Source organism: Acromyrmex echinatior, chromosome 2, assembly GCF_024713525.1.
Source record: "Acromyrmex echinatior isolate Ae372 chromosome 2, ASM2471352v2, whole genome shotgun sequence".
NCBI lineage: Eukaryota > Metazoa > Arthropoda > Insecta > Hymenoptera > Formicidae > Acromyrmex > Acromyrmex echinatior.
In genome coordinates this window covers 18,494,434-18,515,549 of record NC_141853.1, presented here as the reverse complement: position 1 = coordinate 18,515,549, position 21,116 = coordinate 18,494,434, and the positions used below count along the sequence as shown (strand labels likewise).

At 36.5% G+C, this 21,116-nt stretch overlaps 1 protein-coding gene and 1 long non-coding RNA gene across 3 annotated transcripts in view; both read left to right on the top strand.

Annotated features, from left to right (window-relative positions):
- The window catches only part of LOC147910578 (uncharacterized), a 213,888-nt gene extending 199,131 nt beyond the window's left edge, over positions 1 to 14,757 (top strand). Inside the window, exon 5 of the long non-coding RNA XR_015544251.1 lies at positions 14,733 to 14,757. This is a non-coding gene — a long non-coding RNA (uncharacterized LOC147910578). The remainder of the gene's footprint in view (positions 1 to 14,732) is intronic.
- Positions 14,758 to 14,861: 104 nt separating this feature from the next.
- Positions 14,862 to 21,116, top strand: part of LOC105143512 (uncharacterized) — a 58,773-nt gene continuing 52,518 nt past the window's right edge. The window contains exons 1-3 of one of the 2 annotated variants that reach the window (XM_087403498.1): positions 14,862 to 15,229; positions 15,877 to 16,894; positions 18,026 to 18,311. In XM_087403498.1, coding sequence (XP_087259624.1) covers positions 16,529 to 16,894; positions 18,026 to 18,311 — 652 coding nt within the window. In that variant the 5' untranslated portion in view covers positions 14,862 to 15,229; positions 15,877 to 16,528. Of the gene's footprint in view, positions 16,895 to 18,025; positions 18,312 to 21,116 lie in introns of both variants that reach the window. The other variant, XM_087403500.1, reaches the window with a different exon arrangement.

The following is a 21,116-nucleotide window of genomic DNA, read 5'->3' as shown; positions in this document are numbered from 1 at the left end:
ATCTGGAATGATATAATACGAAATTCTATTAAAAGGCAGCGTAAATTTTATCGCAGTGCATACATTCGTAATAGGTTCTGCGTTCATTTGTCTACTGTACACGTTATACATTTTGATTAAATTTATATTTGTTTGTAAATATCCGCAGGTATTTATAAACTAGATTTTACCAGAATTAAATTTATCTGATGTTCTTTTTGATACTATTATCGTATATAATATGTACGAGATATGTATGTGTGTATATAGATGTATATATGTAAATATATATATAAACGTAATGTTCTATCCTATTTTTTAACTTTAATGTAATTTTACCTTAAGTACGCACGTAAAATGGAAGTAGTATTATGCTCGGAGATGGATATACGCGAAGTCTTGGTACATGGAAGTATGGTGCCATGTGTAAGAAGTCACGTACTGGAAATAAAATATAATCTTGAGTAAGCTACCGAGACGCTACTTAAGAGGGAGTACGCACAAAGTGCGGCGATTGAAACGGTTTAAGAAGTAATTATAAAGTTAGGAACAAAATTCTCCCACAGAGTTGAATATATTTCATTCAACCGTGAGGTAGAATATCACCAAATATTAAACATTAGAAAGATTACATTAGAAACATTAGATAGACGTACATTTAGAAAGATTTCCTAACTAAAAATATTAAAAAAAATATATATGTGTGTGTATATATATGTCCGTGATACATTATAATATGATCAGTTTAAATTTATTTGGCTAATTGCTACGAGATACTCTAGTATAGATTTATGCAGTATCAAGTTTGATTAATTCTATGTTCGGATATTACATTTGGTGTCATACATTAATGTGACATTAATTATGAGATTCGTTTTATACTGTAGCAGTTAAACCATTAACATAATCGCATTACAACTTGATAATATATGTACAATTGAATTTCTCAATAATTTTCCGTATCGCTTTCATCTATTGACAGATTATTCGCTTTTGTAATATTAATTTTTTATATATTGGAATACATCCCACACAGAATTAAATAGTTCAATATTGAAAATATGGTAAACATTCAACATTAATGAAAATAAATTGCTAAAATGTAAATTGCACGAGTATTTAAATAAACACTCTTTGCGACGGTATAAAGATTATATTGCTTATAAATTCAATTATTTACAGTTCTTAAGATGCTTAGGTTAATATGAAATTATTAATATCCTTTTAAGATGCTTATTAGTATCAAACATTATTAAATTGTTTATCAATTTAATGTGTAATATTATTAATCTAATTCTGTTTATGATTGCGTTTCAAGACCAAAAACGATTTCAGGCTCGATTTGCAAAATTGTATATGTATATAAATTTTCTCACTAGAATATTTCAGAAATATTTTAGCGCTATAATATATATGCTTTGATCGAAAATAAGTTTATTTCTTTTAATTGATTTATCCTCGTTGGTCTAATATAAATTATAATTATTATATTACTTCTCTTAACGAGCTGTAAATGGTGATAAGAATCCTCATTATTATTTTTTGCTTGATAAGAATTCTTCATTGATCAAAATAATAATCGAGAGGTAATTGATTTTCTAGGTGATTCCGCATTAACGCTTGAATGGTTTCCTCCACGTAACGTAATTCTTCGCAAGAATCGCTATGTTATTAACTGGTTGACGCATGACGAGAAATGAACAGAGAAAATGTCTGTGAAGGAAAGAAAGTGATGGTCAGAGTTCTTTGTCGCATAGAAATTTCCAGGTGACTCTCTAGAATAGTTAGTAATTATCTCTAGTTGGTAAAAGTGTAATTATTCTTCCAGTTCAGATATTATTTTTTTGGTCTTATCTCTCTTATTCTCGCGGTCAAAAGTAATCGATGTACGTACATGAATATAAAAAACTTCGATTAAGCTATGTGAGAGGATAGCTTGTGAGAATTTTAAATTACATTAATTCGTAAATGCATAAAAAAGATTCATATATATATTTACATTTAAAAAATAAATATAATAATAAGATTAAAAGAGCTGCAGAAAATATTACATTAGTCTTTGGTTTATACTGCTTCTGGCTAAGTAAAACATGTAAAATGAATAAATATTAATTTTACGAGTCGTGCAGAAATTTAATATTTTTGAATCTCTGACTTTATATTTGAAATTTTTATTATAAAAATACGTTAAAATATATAATTTAATTATCATATAGTTTTATGTCTGAGCATGTGTATATACATACGTATGTATATGTATTCACGTTTTATAAACATGTGAGGGTGTATATATTTAAAAATATACATATCTCATAAATAAATGATAAATTTTATAAATATATATATATATATATATTTAGATAGACATATGTTTGTAGTATTCGTTTACTGTTATTATCCATTAATCTTTATTAAACAAACTTCATAAATTAATGATTCCGTAATGATTTCATGACAAGTCTACTCGACAGGAATTTAAAGCACTAGATCCATCAGAACTAAACGACAACTGTCACCGTAGCAATAAACAGTTTATGATATTACGTTTGAGCGCGGTAGCTGCTAAATCTAGTTAACTTTCTCTGTGCTACCTTTTTCCGTGATACATGTTGTTCCTTTTTCGCGGTGCAACGATACCTCTAAACTGGAAACCGTATAAAATGTTGTGATACAGATACATGATATCGATTACCTCAGAATGTATAACAATTCTATGTACATGTTGTATATTATAAGCATCTGAATAATTAAAGCATTATTAATAATGCAAAAATATTATTCTATGCATCATTAATTATGGATGCGGATTCGTAAATCAAAGCGAATGCTACTTCGCCATAACGTGCACGAATTAGTACCTTTGAGTGGAAATTGGTATTCGACGTTACGAATCCTCAGAACGAGTTATACGTTTCTAGAAGCCATAGTATGCACTTGCCTTCTATCATTTGATCCTTTGTGCTAGTAACAGCGGCAACTACCAGCAGTTACCCTATTGTTCGTCGGATAACCGGATAATCAAATTATCGTGTTATTCACCATTTCGCTGAATGATGCCACAAAGCGGAATATGCGGATAACCATCTTTCCTTAATTAATACTCAATTGAAGATTTTTTTCTTTTAAATTTCATATTTCTATTAGATAAATCAGGTAAATTACGATTTTAATTATAATTTTAGTTAATTTGAAAGTTCACACGAATTTCCAACGAATTTATTCGTATAGAAATTTAGATTCTTTGCAATTTAAACAGATCGTGAATGGTTTTTCGCCATTGATCGCTCTTGCTGTACGCAAGAGGATCGACGACGACGTTCAAATCCCGTTTATTTGATTACCTCTCGTTTAATCGAGGCATTCGGCCCAGAATGGGATTTCACCGAATCGTCCGTCGTGTTCGAGACCTGAGGAGCGCGTTTATATGCAGAAGAGAGAGATACGATTAAACTAAAAAAATCGATTGAAAACCAAGTTTCTCGTCGGCCAATATATATGTATATAATATCAATATTATTTTTCAAAAAAGAGCAATCATATATTCAAGTTTACATTTATTAGTTTGCATAAGCTAAACTAATAAACTTTCTAAATAAATAGAATAAATGCAATATATTTTATTATATATAAATTTATTTAAATTGGATTATTGCAGTTTATTAAACAAATATTTCTAATAATAACAATTTTATTAAACATAATGCCTGGATGGAACGAATTGTCTATACAATGAGAGATAGAGAACTTTAGCGTCTCTTGTTTTCTCCTTATTCTTTTTATGTATTTTTCCCATTTTATTTAAGTAGGCGATTAAATAAAGTGAAGGGGAAGCATTTTACTCGTTTAGTTTTATTGAAGAACTTAAATTTGATCTGAAACATTATTTACAAATTAAAGAATTATATAGATAAAAAAGTGTATAGATTGATGGAAAGACTAAAATAAATAAATAACCATTAATAAAATTAATACTTTTATCATGCATTATGAAAAATTAGATAATGATGTGATTCTGTTTCTATGAGAAATAACTACATAAATATATTATTTTTTAAGGAAAATTGTTAACTAAATTTGCAAGTCTAGTGCTTAATATTTATTCTAATTTTCAGTATTATTATTACGGTTTAATGCATTCTTGTGAAGAAAACAAATATGCAGCAAACCTAAGAAGATACAGCTTTGTTTTTATAATTGGTTTGTAGATAAAAAGAACAAGAAGATGAAAAGAAGAGGTAGAACAAGCAGGATCAGCTGGAAAGTTCATGTTAAGAATGCTAACGAAGAGGAAAAGATAAAAGAAGAACGTTGCTATCTTTCTTGTATAGAAGTTTGTTACTTTCATGCTAAAGTTCAAGATAATTTTGAAACGGAGTGTTATAATGTTGAAAGGCCACTCATTTTGTATGACCTTATTAAAACGTATATTCAGCAACTCGTTCTAATGCATTAATTATAAGTGCTTCATATATTTCTTTCATTATTAATGATGATTACAAAATATTATCTGAAGCCGTACAAAGCCATTATAAAGAATAATTACCTATTTTTGCCTCAACATTAATTTACGAACATGATATTTTTCATGAACTCAATAAGTTACCAGAAGCTAACGGCAATTCGATTACAGGAACAATTTGTATTGGAAAAAGTATAATCAAACTACGCGCGTAATCCAAATAAGCTTTATCCCATTCGTACTCGTAGTTCCGTCTTTATTCATGTCTCGATGTGCAATGCTTTTCGATAGATACGCCCATCCGTGTAGGTGAAACGTAACAACGCGCAACGGTCGGACGAGATTAAAATCCGCTATGAAGTCGATCGTTGCAGCACGGCAGGGCAATAATTTTTAACGGTACCGCGACTTCGATTTTATCGCGAGTACGCCGCGATATTTTATTACCACTTCGGCAAACAAGCTCGCTGTCGGCGCTGGCTACATGAATGCACCCGGAGACTCGCGGGGGCAAGTCGTGGGGCTTTGTCGTGGGGAAAGTTTTGCCGATGTCAGAGAACTTTCGGCGAACTTTCCGTGCCGCTGTTGGATCGTGTTCCTAGATCGTCGAACCATCTAATAGACTTACATCTACACGCGCGCGCGCGAGCGAATGAGAGAGCGGGAGTAGTTTCGTCTAGAGTATGGCACCTCGGCAAAGCTGATGCCTAGGTAGTTCCTTGACGATAGGCAGACACTTTCTGCATCGTCATGTCATAAACGTGATACTGTAGATACTGTAGATGGCAACGCAAGCATAGAATGGCAGAAGGTAGCGAAGCGCGTGGTGTTGATAGTACTTTATTGTGTACCGTATCTAATAAGCGTGTGCAGAACTCAAATGTGGATCTTAAGAGCGTCGCCGTATATCTGAGTAACTGGGACAATGCATTTTCCGGAATTGCAAATGCGTTGCATGGACAAACAATGTTCTATTATATTCAATTTGTTGAGTCATAATTTAATTGCATACAAGTTTTGATACAACGCGTGCGCTCTCTCTCTCTCTCTCTCTCTCTCTCTAATTCTTGTGAATATTTCGTCACAGGTACTATGGCGAATTCGCGTCCAGTGTTATCGATCTTGGAATGTAGTGCAGTCACAGCACAATTATAATACTGCTCGCTATGAAAATACAAACAAGATACGCGAGCGATGACATAGTACGACGTTATAGTTGCGTTTTGGCATTGAACGTCGTCGAGGGGTAGGACAGAGCCGTGAGTTAGCCACGCGATGTGTAAACGCGCGCACCCTGGAAATTTGCAAGTAAATGGCAATTAATCAGTGTCCGTATGAATGGCCTGCTGCCGTTAATTTGTCATTTCGTGCCGCGACAATTTGCATGCGACTGTCCACCGGCCATCGAATTTGCTGTTGCGCCACGCGTACAGCAACAACCACCGGCTAGTTTCTGCTAAGCACTCTCGTATTTACGGGAAGCTCTTAATATCTGCGTGTCTAGTAAAGAGGAAGTCCGGTTACACATTTGCAGCGTATTCTTTGAACGTAAAAATTAAAGCGAGACCATTTCATTTCGCATTTCTATAACACACCCGCTTTATATCGTCTTTCCCAGTTGTCCTAACGAACGTTTAAAGTTTTCCACAATTTTATATTTATCTTTTTGAGAGATAAAAGTAAAATTTTGTGCAATTTATTAAATTTGTAATTTATTGAAATTATATATTTTTTCATTTATTTAATTTTGCTTATATCGAAATAACAATATTATTGCTACACAAACTTAAATTGCAAGATTGAGAAAAAAAGATAGCCAATGAAATATAATGAAAAGTTCCATTCTTGTATATTGAGTTCCGTCCTCATCATTCGTCTTTGGAAAAGGTTCGATACTTTTTAGTTCAAAGAAGAGACTCTTTCCACGCTACACATCGCCACCCGTGTCGGTGGTGAAGAAAATTTCGGAATACCTCGAAACTTTATCGGCGCTCTTTCTGTTAGTTCGAAGCGCGAAAAGCGCTATCCGCGGCACATGAACGGTTTCCCTCGCTCGGAAACTTTTATTTCGTCGTTCCGCCGACATAGACTACAGAAAAATCGAGGGAAAAAAAAAATGTGCATTGAAGAAAAAAGAAGTAGGTACGTGTAGAGATTCTTCACTTTCAATGGCGAATACCTTCACAGGTAAACTCGGAGACGACACAATGTCTCCTCATGCGAAAATGTACGTGATATTTTTTTAAATGATTTACGAGTATAGCTTTTGCTACTCCATATAAATTACTTGTTTTTCATTATTTTTCTCTCTCTTTCAGAAAAGAACAAAACATTTCCAATTAAAATCCTTTATTTATCTTATATGGTTTCACATATAAATTTGAATTAGGTAAACAAAGTGAAAATAAAAAATAGTGTTTAAACACAAACAAGAGAGAAAAAATGGCATTTTCGGTCAAAGCGGATCTTAATGCGGGTTTTTGTAATATTCATATATCAATGTATATAAATATAATTATAGTTCTATAAACAGTTTAATTGTGAGTATTATTTCTGTGTATATAACTGTATTTCAAATTCGACAAACTGAATCAGCGAATAATCTATAGAATTAATAATTATAATATTCACATATGAAATATTACATAAGCACCAAGATCCACTTTGACCAAAATGGATTCTTCTCGTATTTGAATTATATACCTGGTGTTTCCACATAAATTTACGTGTAGAATTATCCGCTTCAAGTATTCGGAGGTGAATAAGTCAGAGTTTTCTGAATGCACGTCAAGTTTGAGTGAAATGTCTCTCATCTTCTTACAATATGTTTTCACATTCCGTCGTCACTTAACTGAGTGCTTCATACGCGGAAAGCGGACGACATTTCTTCCATATTGCTTATTTTCTCTGCATAAGCGTAAAATTTTCAATAAAATCTGTGATTTCTTAAGTCTAACGAACAAAGGAGGGTAATATGGAAAACACACCTATGCTGATATGATGTAGAACTACCCGATGAATCGACGGGCTCGGTTTAGCGGACTGTGCGGAAGTGAATTTCTTCTTATTCCGAAGTATTCGACTGTCGTCCCATGGCGTATGCGCAAGATCGATTCCCGTCGTTTCCACTGTTGACTGCGAATGCATTCGATGTAAAATGCAGAAAACGATCAGCGCGATATACCGTACGAATAGCAGAATGTCAGAGGAGGGAGAGAGGAAGATTTCAGAGTTTGAGTTCGAGAATTTATGGAAATGTATTTTTCCACGTTGCGAGTGTTGGTTTGCACTCTGTGGCGCGCATTTTTGCCATGTTTCCTTACAATCACGAATATATTACCGGCTTTCTGTGAAATTGTTAAAGCAACGCTCGATTACATTCAGCTAGCACTTTACTGCGAATCGAATTTTTTGATGCTTTGATTAAGTGTATTGCGTAATTTTTTTTTTCCATAAGCGATTGTTATATTTTGATGCTATAATGCGGTGTTATTGAATTTATATCGTCTTTAATTTATTTTAATCTGAGAAACTTATTTTCTTCATTCAAAAGGAAAACACAAAGTTTTTGATCATAATTTTCTACTTTTAGTATGTTGGATAATCTGGCTGAAAATGTCGAAAATTTTCATTACTACATATTACTTAGAAAGTTTCGCGTAAAGTGAATAAATTATCAAGTTAATTTCTATTTGCTATAGTTATTTGCGTGCACAAGCATAAACTATTTGTCTTATATTCATTTTGTCGGAATATTCGCGCAACATTCTCATACATAGTAAATTCTTTTAATTGAATTAAATTTTGTTGTAAACAAAATGTGATTACAAAAAAAGGAGTTAAATACTCGATTTAACCCATTTTTTTTAATTATTCCGAAACAAAATAATAACAAAATAACAATTTTTTGGTAGGAAATGTTCAGTTTTATTAAATGTAATATTATTTTTTAGTTGTAATTAATTTATGTGCATATATATTAATTCGAATAATCCGCATTGTCGATATATTATACTGATTTGCATAAATGATTTACTTATTAATGCATTATCAATTACGATAACCTTTTGTTTGCATATGGCGAATTAAATATTATGTTAATCTTGAAGGATGAATGCGTATGATGTGATTAATAGGAGCTGCATTGATATTTCCTTTTACATTGAAATAATTTTGTACATCCATTGAATTCAAGCTATGCCATGAAATGTCGGCTCGTAAAGTCCGAGACTCCGTACCATAAATTATGATATAGTGAGACAGGGATTGGTGGAAGCCTGGAGTTGTAACAGGATGTGCACTTTCTAACTTAATTATTGCTTTCATCCTGGTATCCCACCAGACGTTACAGTTTGAATCATCTATGCTTTTTTGAAGAGAAGTTTTTCTGAAAGGCGAATCAATTTTTACAGAAGCATCGATTCGCTCTTGTTTGTTATATTTGAAGTAATCAGCAAAAGTTTATAAATTTTACTCTTTTTTTCTTTCTTTTTTTTCTGTCTCTTTCGCGTTTCCTCTGCAATATCCGAATTTGTTAAAGGTAATACTTTAACTCGATGGTCACGCAGCCATTATTCATTTTAACGCCGTTAATTCAGTGATACATCTAGACGAATTAATATAATAAACACCTGCAGGTGTTCGGTCCATGATTATTTATGAATTTATGATATTACATCAGTCATGCTACAATCATCCGAGCGGATAATGTGGATAAAATCTACATGGGAATGCTAAAGCACGCAGCGATGCGCTCACGTGCGATCTCCACGTGCTATCGGTTTAATCGATGTCGCTTATAATGCGCCCGTTACTTTCGACGATTTTGCGTTATATTAAATTAATTCTGTTATCAGCGATCAGAGGGACGCGCGGGCACGGCAATCGTTGCGCTCTATTTACGCCGGCACGCATAATTCCAGTTTACTTCCGCTAATAAAGGAAGCCCTATACACGTGTACATGCACGTCGATACTAATGTCGACCTTTGAATAATATCAGTAACGTAACGTGGCAGGGCATCCTTTGGCGGATCGATCGAGTGTGCGAGGTGTGCGACAAATTCATTCAGTCAATTCCGCGCGGTGGTGATTCAGCCACATTCGGGGGCAAATTATTGTCGTACCGATGATAATTGAGCACAGCCACCTAATAAACCGCGTTCGAATCGCCGACTCTTCGCGGATAGCTTCGGGTCGAGGCAATTACAACGGCGACTACCGCCGGGCAACGCCCCGCGTGCACTGCGGAAACGGGGCATCAGCCAGTTTGCAATAACTGGTATAACATTTACGCTAGAAATTAATGCTGAACTCGAATAGAATCGTAACCGCGCGCGGACAGGAAGTAATCGCATCGGGCAACGGCTAAGCTGGAAAGTTCATTCGATAATAACGTGGGTTCTCTCGTACTCGCGACGAAGTGCTATTGCCAAAGTTAATTTATGGATCAGCGAGACGCGTTTAAAGCTTTATTGGAGGAACTTCGTTGCTTCGACGTTACGTCACTTACCCGATAGTGCAGCCCGGAAATGGGGGTCGAACATGCGCGCATTCTGAACTTTGCAATACGTTGACATAATATATACGTGATACAAAATTGTATACTTTATATCAACTTTTCTGCAATATTTAGATACAAGAGAATTGTTCTTCTTTTTTAGAAGAATTCGGCAAATTCTTCTTTAATAATCAAGTATTAATTACACTATGGTACGCTGATGTAAAAAATTATACGGCAAACTCCATGGAAGTCCAACTTCTAATCCGTTCGACGTCTCATTCACAACTCATCGGTCTGCCAATAGCTTCAATGAGATAACTTATGCAAAGTATACAATAGCGCGTACTTAGGAGCTTCATACTTTGCAAGTCTACTGTAATTCGCAAATCAAATATTAAAGTAACGTAAACTTCATCCTTACATTCAAGCTACTTAATTTGACAAGATTATTAGTCATTAATCCGCGAAGTTATATGCAACTTCAGTATAAATTTTAAATCCAAGAGTGTCATGCAATTTCCAGCATCCACATAAATATGATTACAGAAACTATCAGGCTTAATCGTTGCGTAGCGGAAATCGGTGAAAACTTGTCCAATCTCCCAGATTGCTCGATGGCAAAAGGTGAAGACACTTCAAAGTGAAATGCTCACTCATGCGACGAGGTCGGAAATATTGACGCAACATGACGACGTGGAGTTTATGCAAAAGTCGGATCGCAATCACGAGTGCGTCGTGGTTATCGACAAGTTACTCATTTCGCATCTCAAGAAACCGGCCGTCTTTAACGAGAAATTTCGCGAGGGGACGCACGGATAGAAACACGCGCGACAAGTTTCCGCGATGAGAAACTCGAGCATGGCAACAACCCTGGTACACTTGGGAGCGAGATGCGGAAAATCGAGGCGCGTATCACCGGAGGCAGCCAAGACGCGTCGTGCTGTGATTCCTAACAGGCCGAATCGCGAAAGGACTCGCAGACTTTAAATGGCTTTTGCGACGTGTAAATTTGCATCATGTACACACACACACACACACATGCAAATAACAATACTCACATATAAATTACAGACAAGAATCTCATCCCAAGAAATTTCAGGATACCTACTTTATTTTGTGGCGTCGGTGACGCCACATTATCAGTGTTGAACACATCGGAGGCGCATAAGTAGTCGTGGTACTCACTTGGTCAGATCAAGCGCGGTAGCAGTGAAGTTTACCGAACAGCTGTGCGAAAATGTATCGTCGTTATTTGTTCCCTGATAGTTCCTATCCGCGGTTAGATTGTAGTCGCCTCGCTGCACACTCGGTGTGCTCAATTTGCGCAGATAAGACCGTACGGCTAACCTGAACGGCCTTAAGGAAAAAGTTTGAAACACATAAGACTGTAATCCGCGTGGGACGCTAAGAGAAGTTACTAAACAGAAGGTTTTCTTTCTTGACCAACTTTGTTGGTCAAACCGATCTGAGAAAACTTATCCATCTTAAATGTTTTACGAATCGAACGTGATCATCGATGCAAAAGTTAAAAATATTACCTAATCCTTTCCATTTGAAAAAAAGAATTATTAAATGCTGCTGAAAGAATTAAATTCTGACGTATCTTGTGTGCAATTAAATGATTTGTATTCGAATTATATTAGTATTTTTAATAATCTCTTTAAAATATCAATTTCAAAAATGAATGATCTTTTACAAATTTTATTGCATTACCTTTTTAAAAACATTTATGAAATATTTGCTGTTCTTGGTGATTAATTGGCGCATATATGTACATAAACCACATAGACTCACTTTTTCCGCGTATTCTAGGCGGTCACGTCAAATGTATTGTATCGTGATAGTAACTTCCATTTTCGATCGGTTCGCCGTCGATTCTCAATATCTATACGGACGGCTTAATGAAATTTTCGAGGGTTTCGACTCTGTCATAAATTTCTATCGCCGACAGCGATCTCGTTCGCTGATACACAAAACCGGACAAAGTCGACGCGGAGTCGAGAGAGAATACTCGCGTAACTTCATTCTCGACTCATCGTAATTCAGCCCGCATGTACGACCCTATTTTCGTCGCAATGATTAAGATCGCCCGATTTATTCTATGGATTTATATCCGCGCGAAATGCAATCGTACGTCGCTCGGGGAAAGCTTTCGAATGTTCTACGTGACTCACGATTTCTATACAATTCATCGTATAATTCCTACAATTTGTCTCCAAATTTCTATTACGCGATGAATCTCAAATATTACTTTATACTTATTACCTAAAATCGATGCAACACCTGGGCCAACGTCATTCATCCACAAACTTTTTTTCAAATACTGAAATGTATTTTTAATATTCTCGTGATGTAGCTTTCCTAGAAGCATAGGAAAATGCGGTCTTATACGCATCGTGAACTTATTGTTAGCCGATCGTTCCCGTTCCCTCTCTCTCTCTCTCTCTCTCTCCTCGTCGTATTCTTGCGTCCAATACCATCGTTCGCGGTGGTGCGAGAACTGTTCGAGCAAAAGCGACCGGGTAAATATCTTGCAGTGCCGGTAAACGAAATTGAATAAACATTTTTCAGCAAATAGAGCCCACAATGGTACGAATTTAAAAGTCGCTGAGACGAGCACAGGTGGTTCCCCTGTCGCTGGAAAAAGCGCCGAACGGAAAAATTGCATTTCGCCTCTTCCCTTGTCCCTCTACTCTTCACATTTCGTTTCTCTCTCGCACATTTTTCGATCCGCTGTCACTCTTTTCCTGCCTTTTCTCATCTTTCTCCTGTCCATCTATGCTTTTCCGCACTACGAGAACCATCCCCATAAAGGTCTATCCCTTCGTCGCCGACGGTGATGTAATCGACTTTTGCGCTGGTTATCTTTCGATTCTCGTTGCGAATTGGTTATAAATGCTAATGTACGAGCCAGCTGCGATGCAATCTCTGAAATAACGTTTCAACATGAGACGTGCAGTTTTAATTTTGATGAAATTTCAACGAAATTTCACGAAATTCCATGAAGTGATAGTATATTCGGTACATCGGACAAAATCTGGAAACGGTACTATGGAACATGTACATTTTAATTTGTTTTTATTCAGTATAATTTTTTCTGCGAGCTATTTTCTTTTGTATTATTAAGTTTCAAAATATTAATATATAGAATTTGCAGTTTAAATTACATATATTATTGCGAATTTCATAGAATACTTTCTTTAAATATCCGATCAATAAGTGTTACTTTATGAAAAAAAAAAAATCGAGGTTAATTCTCTCGAAGCGTGCCTTTATCATCTTTAGAATGAAGGCAGACGGCGTTTGTTACGCGCCAGTGATCTCACAGTCTTACAACGTCGTTCACGTGATATACAAGCTTAAAGGAGATATTGATAATTAACAGGAAGTAAGAAATAAAGATAGACAATAACAATAGAATATCCAATGGTTTTGAGAACGCTCGCGATGTCAGAAACGCAAACTCGTAAATAAATTGTAAAAAAAAGGAGAGGGGAGGGGGACTGCAAATCGAGACGAAAGAAGGAGAGATCAGATCCGATTTACGATCAGCAGCTTGGCTTGGCAGTTTGTTCCGCGGCGAGATCGTTTCTTCGCCGCAGAGAACGGAAGTCGATCGAGCGCAACAATCGATCACGCCAAACGATAAATTAGCGTCGAGTTAGTATCCGACATCCTTACTTCGACTACTATATTCGTGTGAATGTGATTGTCGAGAAGTGATCTCGTTATACAAGACAACTGTGTACATTGTGCATATTTAGACAACTATGAATGCGAATGACCAGTAGAGGGTGAATTTTGGGAAATGTTCCGCTATTCTGCGAGCGAGCACCGAATCTGACTTTCCTTCGCTATTATTAAGCTCCACTTCTGGCTTTATTGTCATGATCAGGTTTAGAATTAATTGCGAGATATATAATTAGAGAATATCGTTTAATTACGGGGAAGACATTGTTTGCATTGAAACTACTGAAGACTACTGAAGACCACGCAATATTATTTCGCGTATTTTAATATTGAAAATATTACGCTACATTTCTGCGGATCATTCACCGACTTACGCATTATGTAAATCATTTTTCATGAAAGTTTCAAAACCGTCCGTATCCGCCGAGCTCGCGTCTTAAATCACGGCGAAGAATAAAGAGGACGGTGACGCGGATCGGTTGATCTTGCTATGCATTTATGGATGTCGAACGTACGAAGAAAGCAATATTTTCCGCGCGAAATCCATCGTCGTACCTCTCGATTTGCGGACTTCTATCTCGCAGCCGTCTATTGCTCGTCTCTCGATTCATTCTCTGTTCTCCTTTTTCTGTACTTCCCATAATGGTAGAGTCTACCATGACCGTCGATTATTGTCCCCGTTGGAAAGCTCCAGGTGACCGAGTGCAAGTACACAGGAAAACACGTAGCTCGAAAGTTTCCCGCGATTTCCCCCAGGGCCCTCGAATAATTCTACGTCGAAAGTCCTTCTGGAATTCAACCGTCTTTCTTAGGACGTCGAAACAGTCACGGACGAGCAATGCCGATGTCGGGATTCTCACAAATTCCGGCTGGAAATAAAATTCGTTCGAGTGCATTGAATTCTCTGATATTACGAAAGCACAAGTATTTCCCGTAAAAAAAATATGAGGGACACATATGGATAGTTCAATTGAATCGTGAGGCAAGCATTAATCAATTATCGCGACACGGAATTAGGGATGAAGAGAGTCTTAATATTAATTACTTAACGTTCTTTCGAGGAAAGTAATGTAAGTAATCGAATTTCTTTTTCTTCTTTCAGAACCCAGCGAAGCACGAAAGTGGCGACGTTCTTGAGTTTTAAGATAGACCGGGTCTGGAAGACAACACCGATTTATTTACATGCGGTGAATGCAAGCGCACCTCTCGTGGCACATGAAAGATACAAGTAAATTACAGGTTCGACTTCGGTTGTGCTAATCGGCTTTCCAACGTGCGGAAAGTCCAATTCTCTATAGAGAGAGACCGCTCACGAGACAGCTCGACGGTGCATTAAAACGGCGCGGAAATTTGTCGAGGACGAAGAGATAAAGTAAGGAAAAAGCTTCGCTAAAACATTCAGTGAGCACGAACTAGCGCCCACGGACGTGCATCGGACTTGCTTATTACGGAAATCCAGTTTGTTGAAATGAGGCTTTGAAGTTTCCATCGCTTGTCGACGAACTGTGCTCCACCTTCTTTCGCTGCCGTTCGTTTTTTGCACTCGAAGCCGACGGAAAGATGGGAGAGCGGAAAACTGAGCGGCTTCGCATTCAGACGGTAGGGAGAAAGTTTAAGTGACTCATGGAGACTCTTTCGAAAATTTCCTTTCTCTAAGTTCCTGTTTTCTCGATGAGAGGGAGAAATATATAGAGTAGAAAGAGGGTGAGAGAGGAAGGGGGAAAAGATTAGCAGCCCCAGTTTCTCGAAGGCGTTATTTTTCATCCATTTTCGACGTACTACGTGGTAATGCATTAGTCGGCGCAAAAGTAACACTTGTATAGCGATTCGTTTACGAACTTAAATTAAATCATATACCTCGAGCCGTTTTAACACCGCGCAAGTTGATGTCGCACTCACAAATGAATACGACGAACAATGAATAATTATTCATGTGATATTTAATCTCCTCTTTCTTATAAAAATTTAAACAAAACATTTGTTTTTTAAAATACTTATCTATCTTTCATAACATTATTAATTACTACAATCTCGGTAAAGTTAATTGCAGTAATGTTGAAATATTTAAGCTAGAAAAAAGTTAAATTTATAAATTGGTTCTTTAAAATATCTTCTCCTTTACAAGAGAATATTTTTATAATATCAGCCATCAGTGTCCGCAACAAAAGAGTTCTGAGAGGTAACTAATATCATAGAACATATTTCGAACATCGATTTTCTCTATAGAATTCCAATCCACATTCCAGCCAGGACGATCCTGCTATGGAAAAATGACGGAAGTGCCCGCGCTATGTACGATCGAGCGTCCCTTTGCTGTCAGAAAATTCTCCCAGGACATCATTCAGCTGAGCGATTTCGACCGCGCCTCATAATAAGAAAGCGACAGTGACGAAAATCATAGTGACATCTGGTCGAATGACGTTGGGGTTGAATTTGAGTGGTAGTCGAAAAAACGTGAAGAGAGATCCGTCCCTTAGATTATAGCTCGCACGAAACTCCAGTCATGCGGCTGTGGCGATTGAGTCTACGAGATTCGAGGATACGTGTACGAAGAAAACCCTATTATAAATCTCCGTTCCTGCCGAGAATCTTTGTTATCGTGAAATATGATAATCCGAGATAATTCTATGCGCAATCGTAACGAACGAATGTAAGCAAACAGTGAACGAATTAGCGATCGCACTCGAACATATAACAGAGTGTAAAATCTTTGACACTCTGTCATATGCGTCAAAGTCTGAAAGCCGATGAATCTTTCGTCTTCGGCTGTTAACTCCATCATCACCAGAAATAAGTGGTAGATGGCAAATGCGCGCGTACGACGACATATCCGGCGATAAACGCGAAACTGACGGCGACAGGACTCGGTGACTTTGTAGATAGGACAAACAAGAGAGGATGGAGAAGGACAACGTTAGACATTATAGAGCTTACGAGGGCTTCAAGCCGGCGAATAACGGCAACACCTCATCTCTAAAGAGATCGACGTCGGATCGTTCGAAGACGCACCCATCTCGCCAAGTGAGATGCTTGTGCTTCGGCGGTGTACCTGACAAAGCCAGTCAGCATTCTTTCTTGAAGGGGTTCATCATAAATATCGGAATATGCTCCCTTCTTGTGGCTTACACCCTATTGGGCAGTTTCATCTTTCTGGCTATCGAGAGTGGGACCATTGACGGTGTTGGCTTGCAACAGAGGACTCTGGCCACGACGATAGCTGGAAATCAGCATACCAGGAGGAACACCAGCGCTTGGATAAAACAGGTGAGAGGATGAAATTGTTCTATACATTTACTGTATCTTGATCCTTTTCAGTAGAAATTTTACTTTAGTAATAATTTTGCTATCTTTTCTTTGAGAAATATTGCGCTACACTCTTTTAATGCGAGTGAAAAATATTGGAGTATATATTTTAAATCATGCGCAACTTCCTTTTCAAGAAGTATCCTCGTTATGCTCAAATGTAGTTGTAAATCATAGACTATAAGAAGTTATGTGACCACTCAACAAAGATATATGACGAAACTGTTTTTCGAACATAAAAAGTCGTAGATATATTTCTTAATAACTGTGTAGGATGTGTACATACGAGCAAGTGCAATAAAAGTAAGAATGATAGGAGAAGAGTAAACAGATTTGTCGATACACTATGAGTGCATGACAGTTGTCGTTGCCGTTGTCGCGAACGTAAGCCACGAACTTGTTTTTGCTTCTCTTTCCCTTGAGGAGGAGCAAACAGTTCCGGCGGCACCAGCTCTCGATTTATCGTCACGTCTCCGGTTTCATTCCGCTTTTCTACCTGAGGTGACCTCAGTGAACCCGAAGTCAATCGAATTATCGGTGCGTTCTGGCGCGAGTGCTCGTTTCAACGAAGTTTTATCGATTGTGCTTTCTTTCTGCTATCCTTACGCTTTACAGGAAAAGCGTATTCCCCGAGGACATCGGCACAAAGGCTGCTGTCTGTTGCTTCCGGCCAATAATAGCAACAACGAATTGTTCTCTCGATAGCAATCGCTCATCGGCAAACGATTGAATATTCGTGTTCTTTTTATAAATAATCCTTCTGATTTTAACATTGCTCCACAAAAAAAAAACAATTTTCTATTGCGTTTTATTAACTTGCCTTTTGTCTGTCCAAAACTTCTGAATTTTCTGCGGTTCCAATAACGAAGCAATTACACAGAGTTCACCATTTGTCACAAGATGTAAAATTCGAAACATACTGCATTCAAATCCACCTGACGTGTGTTAATTAACGAGCGCGCGCGAGTTTAATTTAATCGACAGTATGTCAATTATAATCTTATAAGACGAACATATATATGTAGTCCACGGTATATCTGACGACATTTCAAACATCGCTTAATTAATAACTTTTGCTGTGTATGATGAAAGCTGAATCACGAGGCCCGGACGAAGACCGTGGAGAACATATGGATAATCACGGAGCATTTGAACGTTCTCTACCGTGAGAACTGGACGAAATTGGCCGACCAGGAGATCGCACGATTTCAAGAGCAACTAGTGAAAAGGATCACGGAGGACATGATGGCGACCCAGAATGCCGGGACATACACCGGGAGTTCTACCAGCGAAACTGTAACGGAACGCCGTGTGCCGGAATACGAATGGAACTTTGCAAAGGCGTTTCTCTATTCTCTGACAGTGCTCACCACAATCGGTAAGTTTCAGACGTAATTAATTAATTATAATGTCGCATGCACCCATTTTGTTCGCGCTTTAGTGCGACGCCTCGCGTCTCATTCTCTGAACGTAATGAGATTCCAACGAATCAGAACTATGTCAAAATGCGGTATCATATGTCAACTACAGAAACTATAAAGAAAAAAGAAATTACAAATTTTTTGCCTATTAAATTCTTTAATATAATAATATATTTTTAACTTTTTTAATGCAATATTTTTTAGAGCAATAATATATTTTAACTTTTTAAATACATTATTATTAATATCCTTTCAACTTCTCTTTGCATATATATATATATTGTGAGTTATCATACATAAGAAACGCATTATCGAATTTGGAATTTGCACGCTGATGAAAACCTCCGTGACTTAATACAAAAACTAATCTCGCTAACGTGATAATAATATCTAGAAACAAATAATTCATAAATTGTATGTAATATACCTATGGCAATCACAGTAATAGTACGATAAACAACGACATACAAATCAGTATCAGCAAGCATACGCGTCAGTCGAAACTACAAAGTGCATAAATGATGTTTGCTTCTCTAGTTGTGCTTGTGCGATTTCCCATCTGCGCAAGCACTATACATGTGTACGAAGGCATAAGTTTACACAAAAGGAGTGCTAGCGCATCAGAATATTTGTACGTAATTAGTAGGCTAGGAGGAAACGGAGACGAGCACGAAAAGACACTGGCGCAAAGACGGATAATTAGTTGAATCAAATACTACGTCAATTAGCTCGCGATGTTAGTTAGAACAATACTGACGTTAATAGTATCGATAATGTAACTCGCAATTACATTAAAGTTTTTTTGCTTTATTTAGCTAAACTAACACTTTCTTACTGCATACGATAGAATTCAATATTTCTAGATAATTTCTAGATAATTTCTATTCACAAATTTTGGTTTTTTCTTATTCGATCGATTTTTCATTATTCGTAGGAAAAAAAAAATGCGATCAAGGAGTTTTATTGAAATTTCATAAAAATCCAATTGCATCACAAATCACGAGGAAACTAAAAAAAACATTCCATAATTAAACGAATCTCTTTGTTGAGGCAAAATGGTATTAATCGAGACATTCTAGGATTTAAAATTGTCGTTTACGAAACGAAAGTAGAAAATAAAGATAACATGACGTACATCAATTTTTGGAGCAAACATAGTTCAACGTTAATGTGTAATGGCCGCGTAATGCAAATGCAAATTTGTTGTCCACCTCAGAGATATCGATTTCCTTCATTCTTCGACAATATCATTGCGTCCGACTTAGTGGCACTGCAAGCGAGTGACGTCACGTCCAGTCGTTTACTTTAGTTATTACTGAAACAGATTGCTACTTCATAAGTCGGTAGATATTTAAAAAAGGAAGAAACTAATGGTCGCAGATATCGAGCGGCTTATTGAATTATCGATACGATAGATATATTTATATCTTTTTTAATGCTCTTAACTACTTCGGTAGATTTCTCGAGATAGTCTTCGATATTATCGGTATTTGCCATTCGAATTCATTTTCGATCATTGTTTTTTTTTCTTATTTTACACAAATTGTGTTCCATAAAATTAAATAATTTTAAAATAGTCTAATAAATATATTATAGATATTACAATAAATAAAATATATTTATATATATGTATATTTTTACTAGAACTTTTTAAATTTTTTTATAATATAATTAAAATAATGTATAAAATATTATATGACATTAATTTTTATAGCAGCATATTTTTTATATAACATATATTTTTATATAACAAAAATGTTGCGTGGAGAATATTTTACTAAATTTAAAAATTATCATTGAGTATAATTTATACTTTTATTTTATGCAGTTGTTTTTCCTCGTTTGCTGAATCAGCTCAACGCACCGTCCATTTCAAACTTCCTTAAAATTTTACGCTTTGTATGTACTTATGGAAAGCATTCAATGATGGAACATTCCACTACGGAACTCTATGGATACTTTTTTTTTTACATCGTACGGTTTAATGATGTGCTACGCTGCATCTGGAATTCTCGGAAATTAATATTTCGTAACCCATGTCTACTCTTGTGTTTATAGACAGAGAACTAGGCGATTGATCGTTGGCTGCGAAATACGTAAAATCCCGAGGGCCGCGTGATATAGCATTCGCAATTTTCGCTGATGGTGTATATAGAGTAGGCGAAATACGTGTATTTGCACATGAAGATGTTATCACGGCGAGAACACGCGTGTCCTATGAATTTTAATGTAAATTACAGCTGGTGTATATTTTTCGTTTATCGTCTATGGGAAATAGGATGCCAGCTGGGATGGTCTTCATGATTACGAGAAAGATCAGGTTTATTATGATTATTACTTTGCATAGATAATTCGAAAATCGTATTATTTCTGATATTAGAACCGAGCAATTCATTCAATCTTACTCGGATATCCAGGTGTTTCCTATCACAATTTGTTGCATAACTGTGACCTCCCGCAACACTATACCGACGACTTCCTACGACCACCATCGTCAGCAACAGGATCGATAATGGAGCAGTTCCCAACAGGAGAATGGCATAGAAAATTAATCTGTTCTGGCGAAGTTCGCTCCCATCTTGCCTGGAACTGACCATTTCTACTTCGTCCACATTGCGTTGTTCTAAATAAAACATTTGTCCTACTATTGGCTTTTTTTCAGTTTACAGACACAAATGTACGATTGCCTGTCGTTGGATGTGGGATTTTTTGCTTTTTCTAGCATCGTATAGTGGTTAATTACGGGAAGTATCCCGGTACTT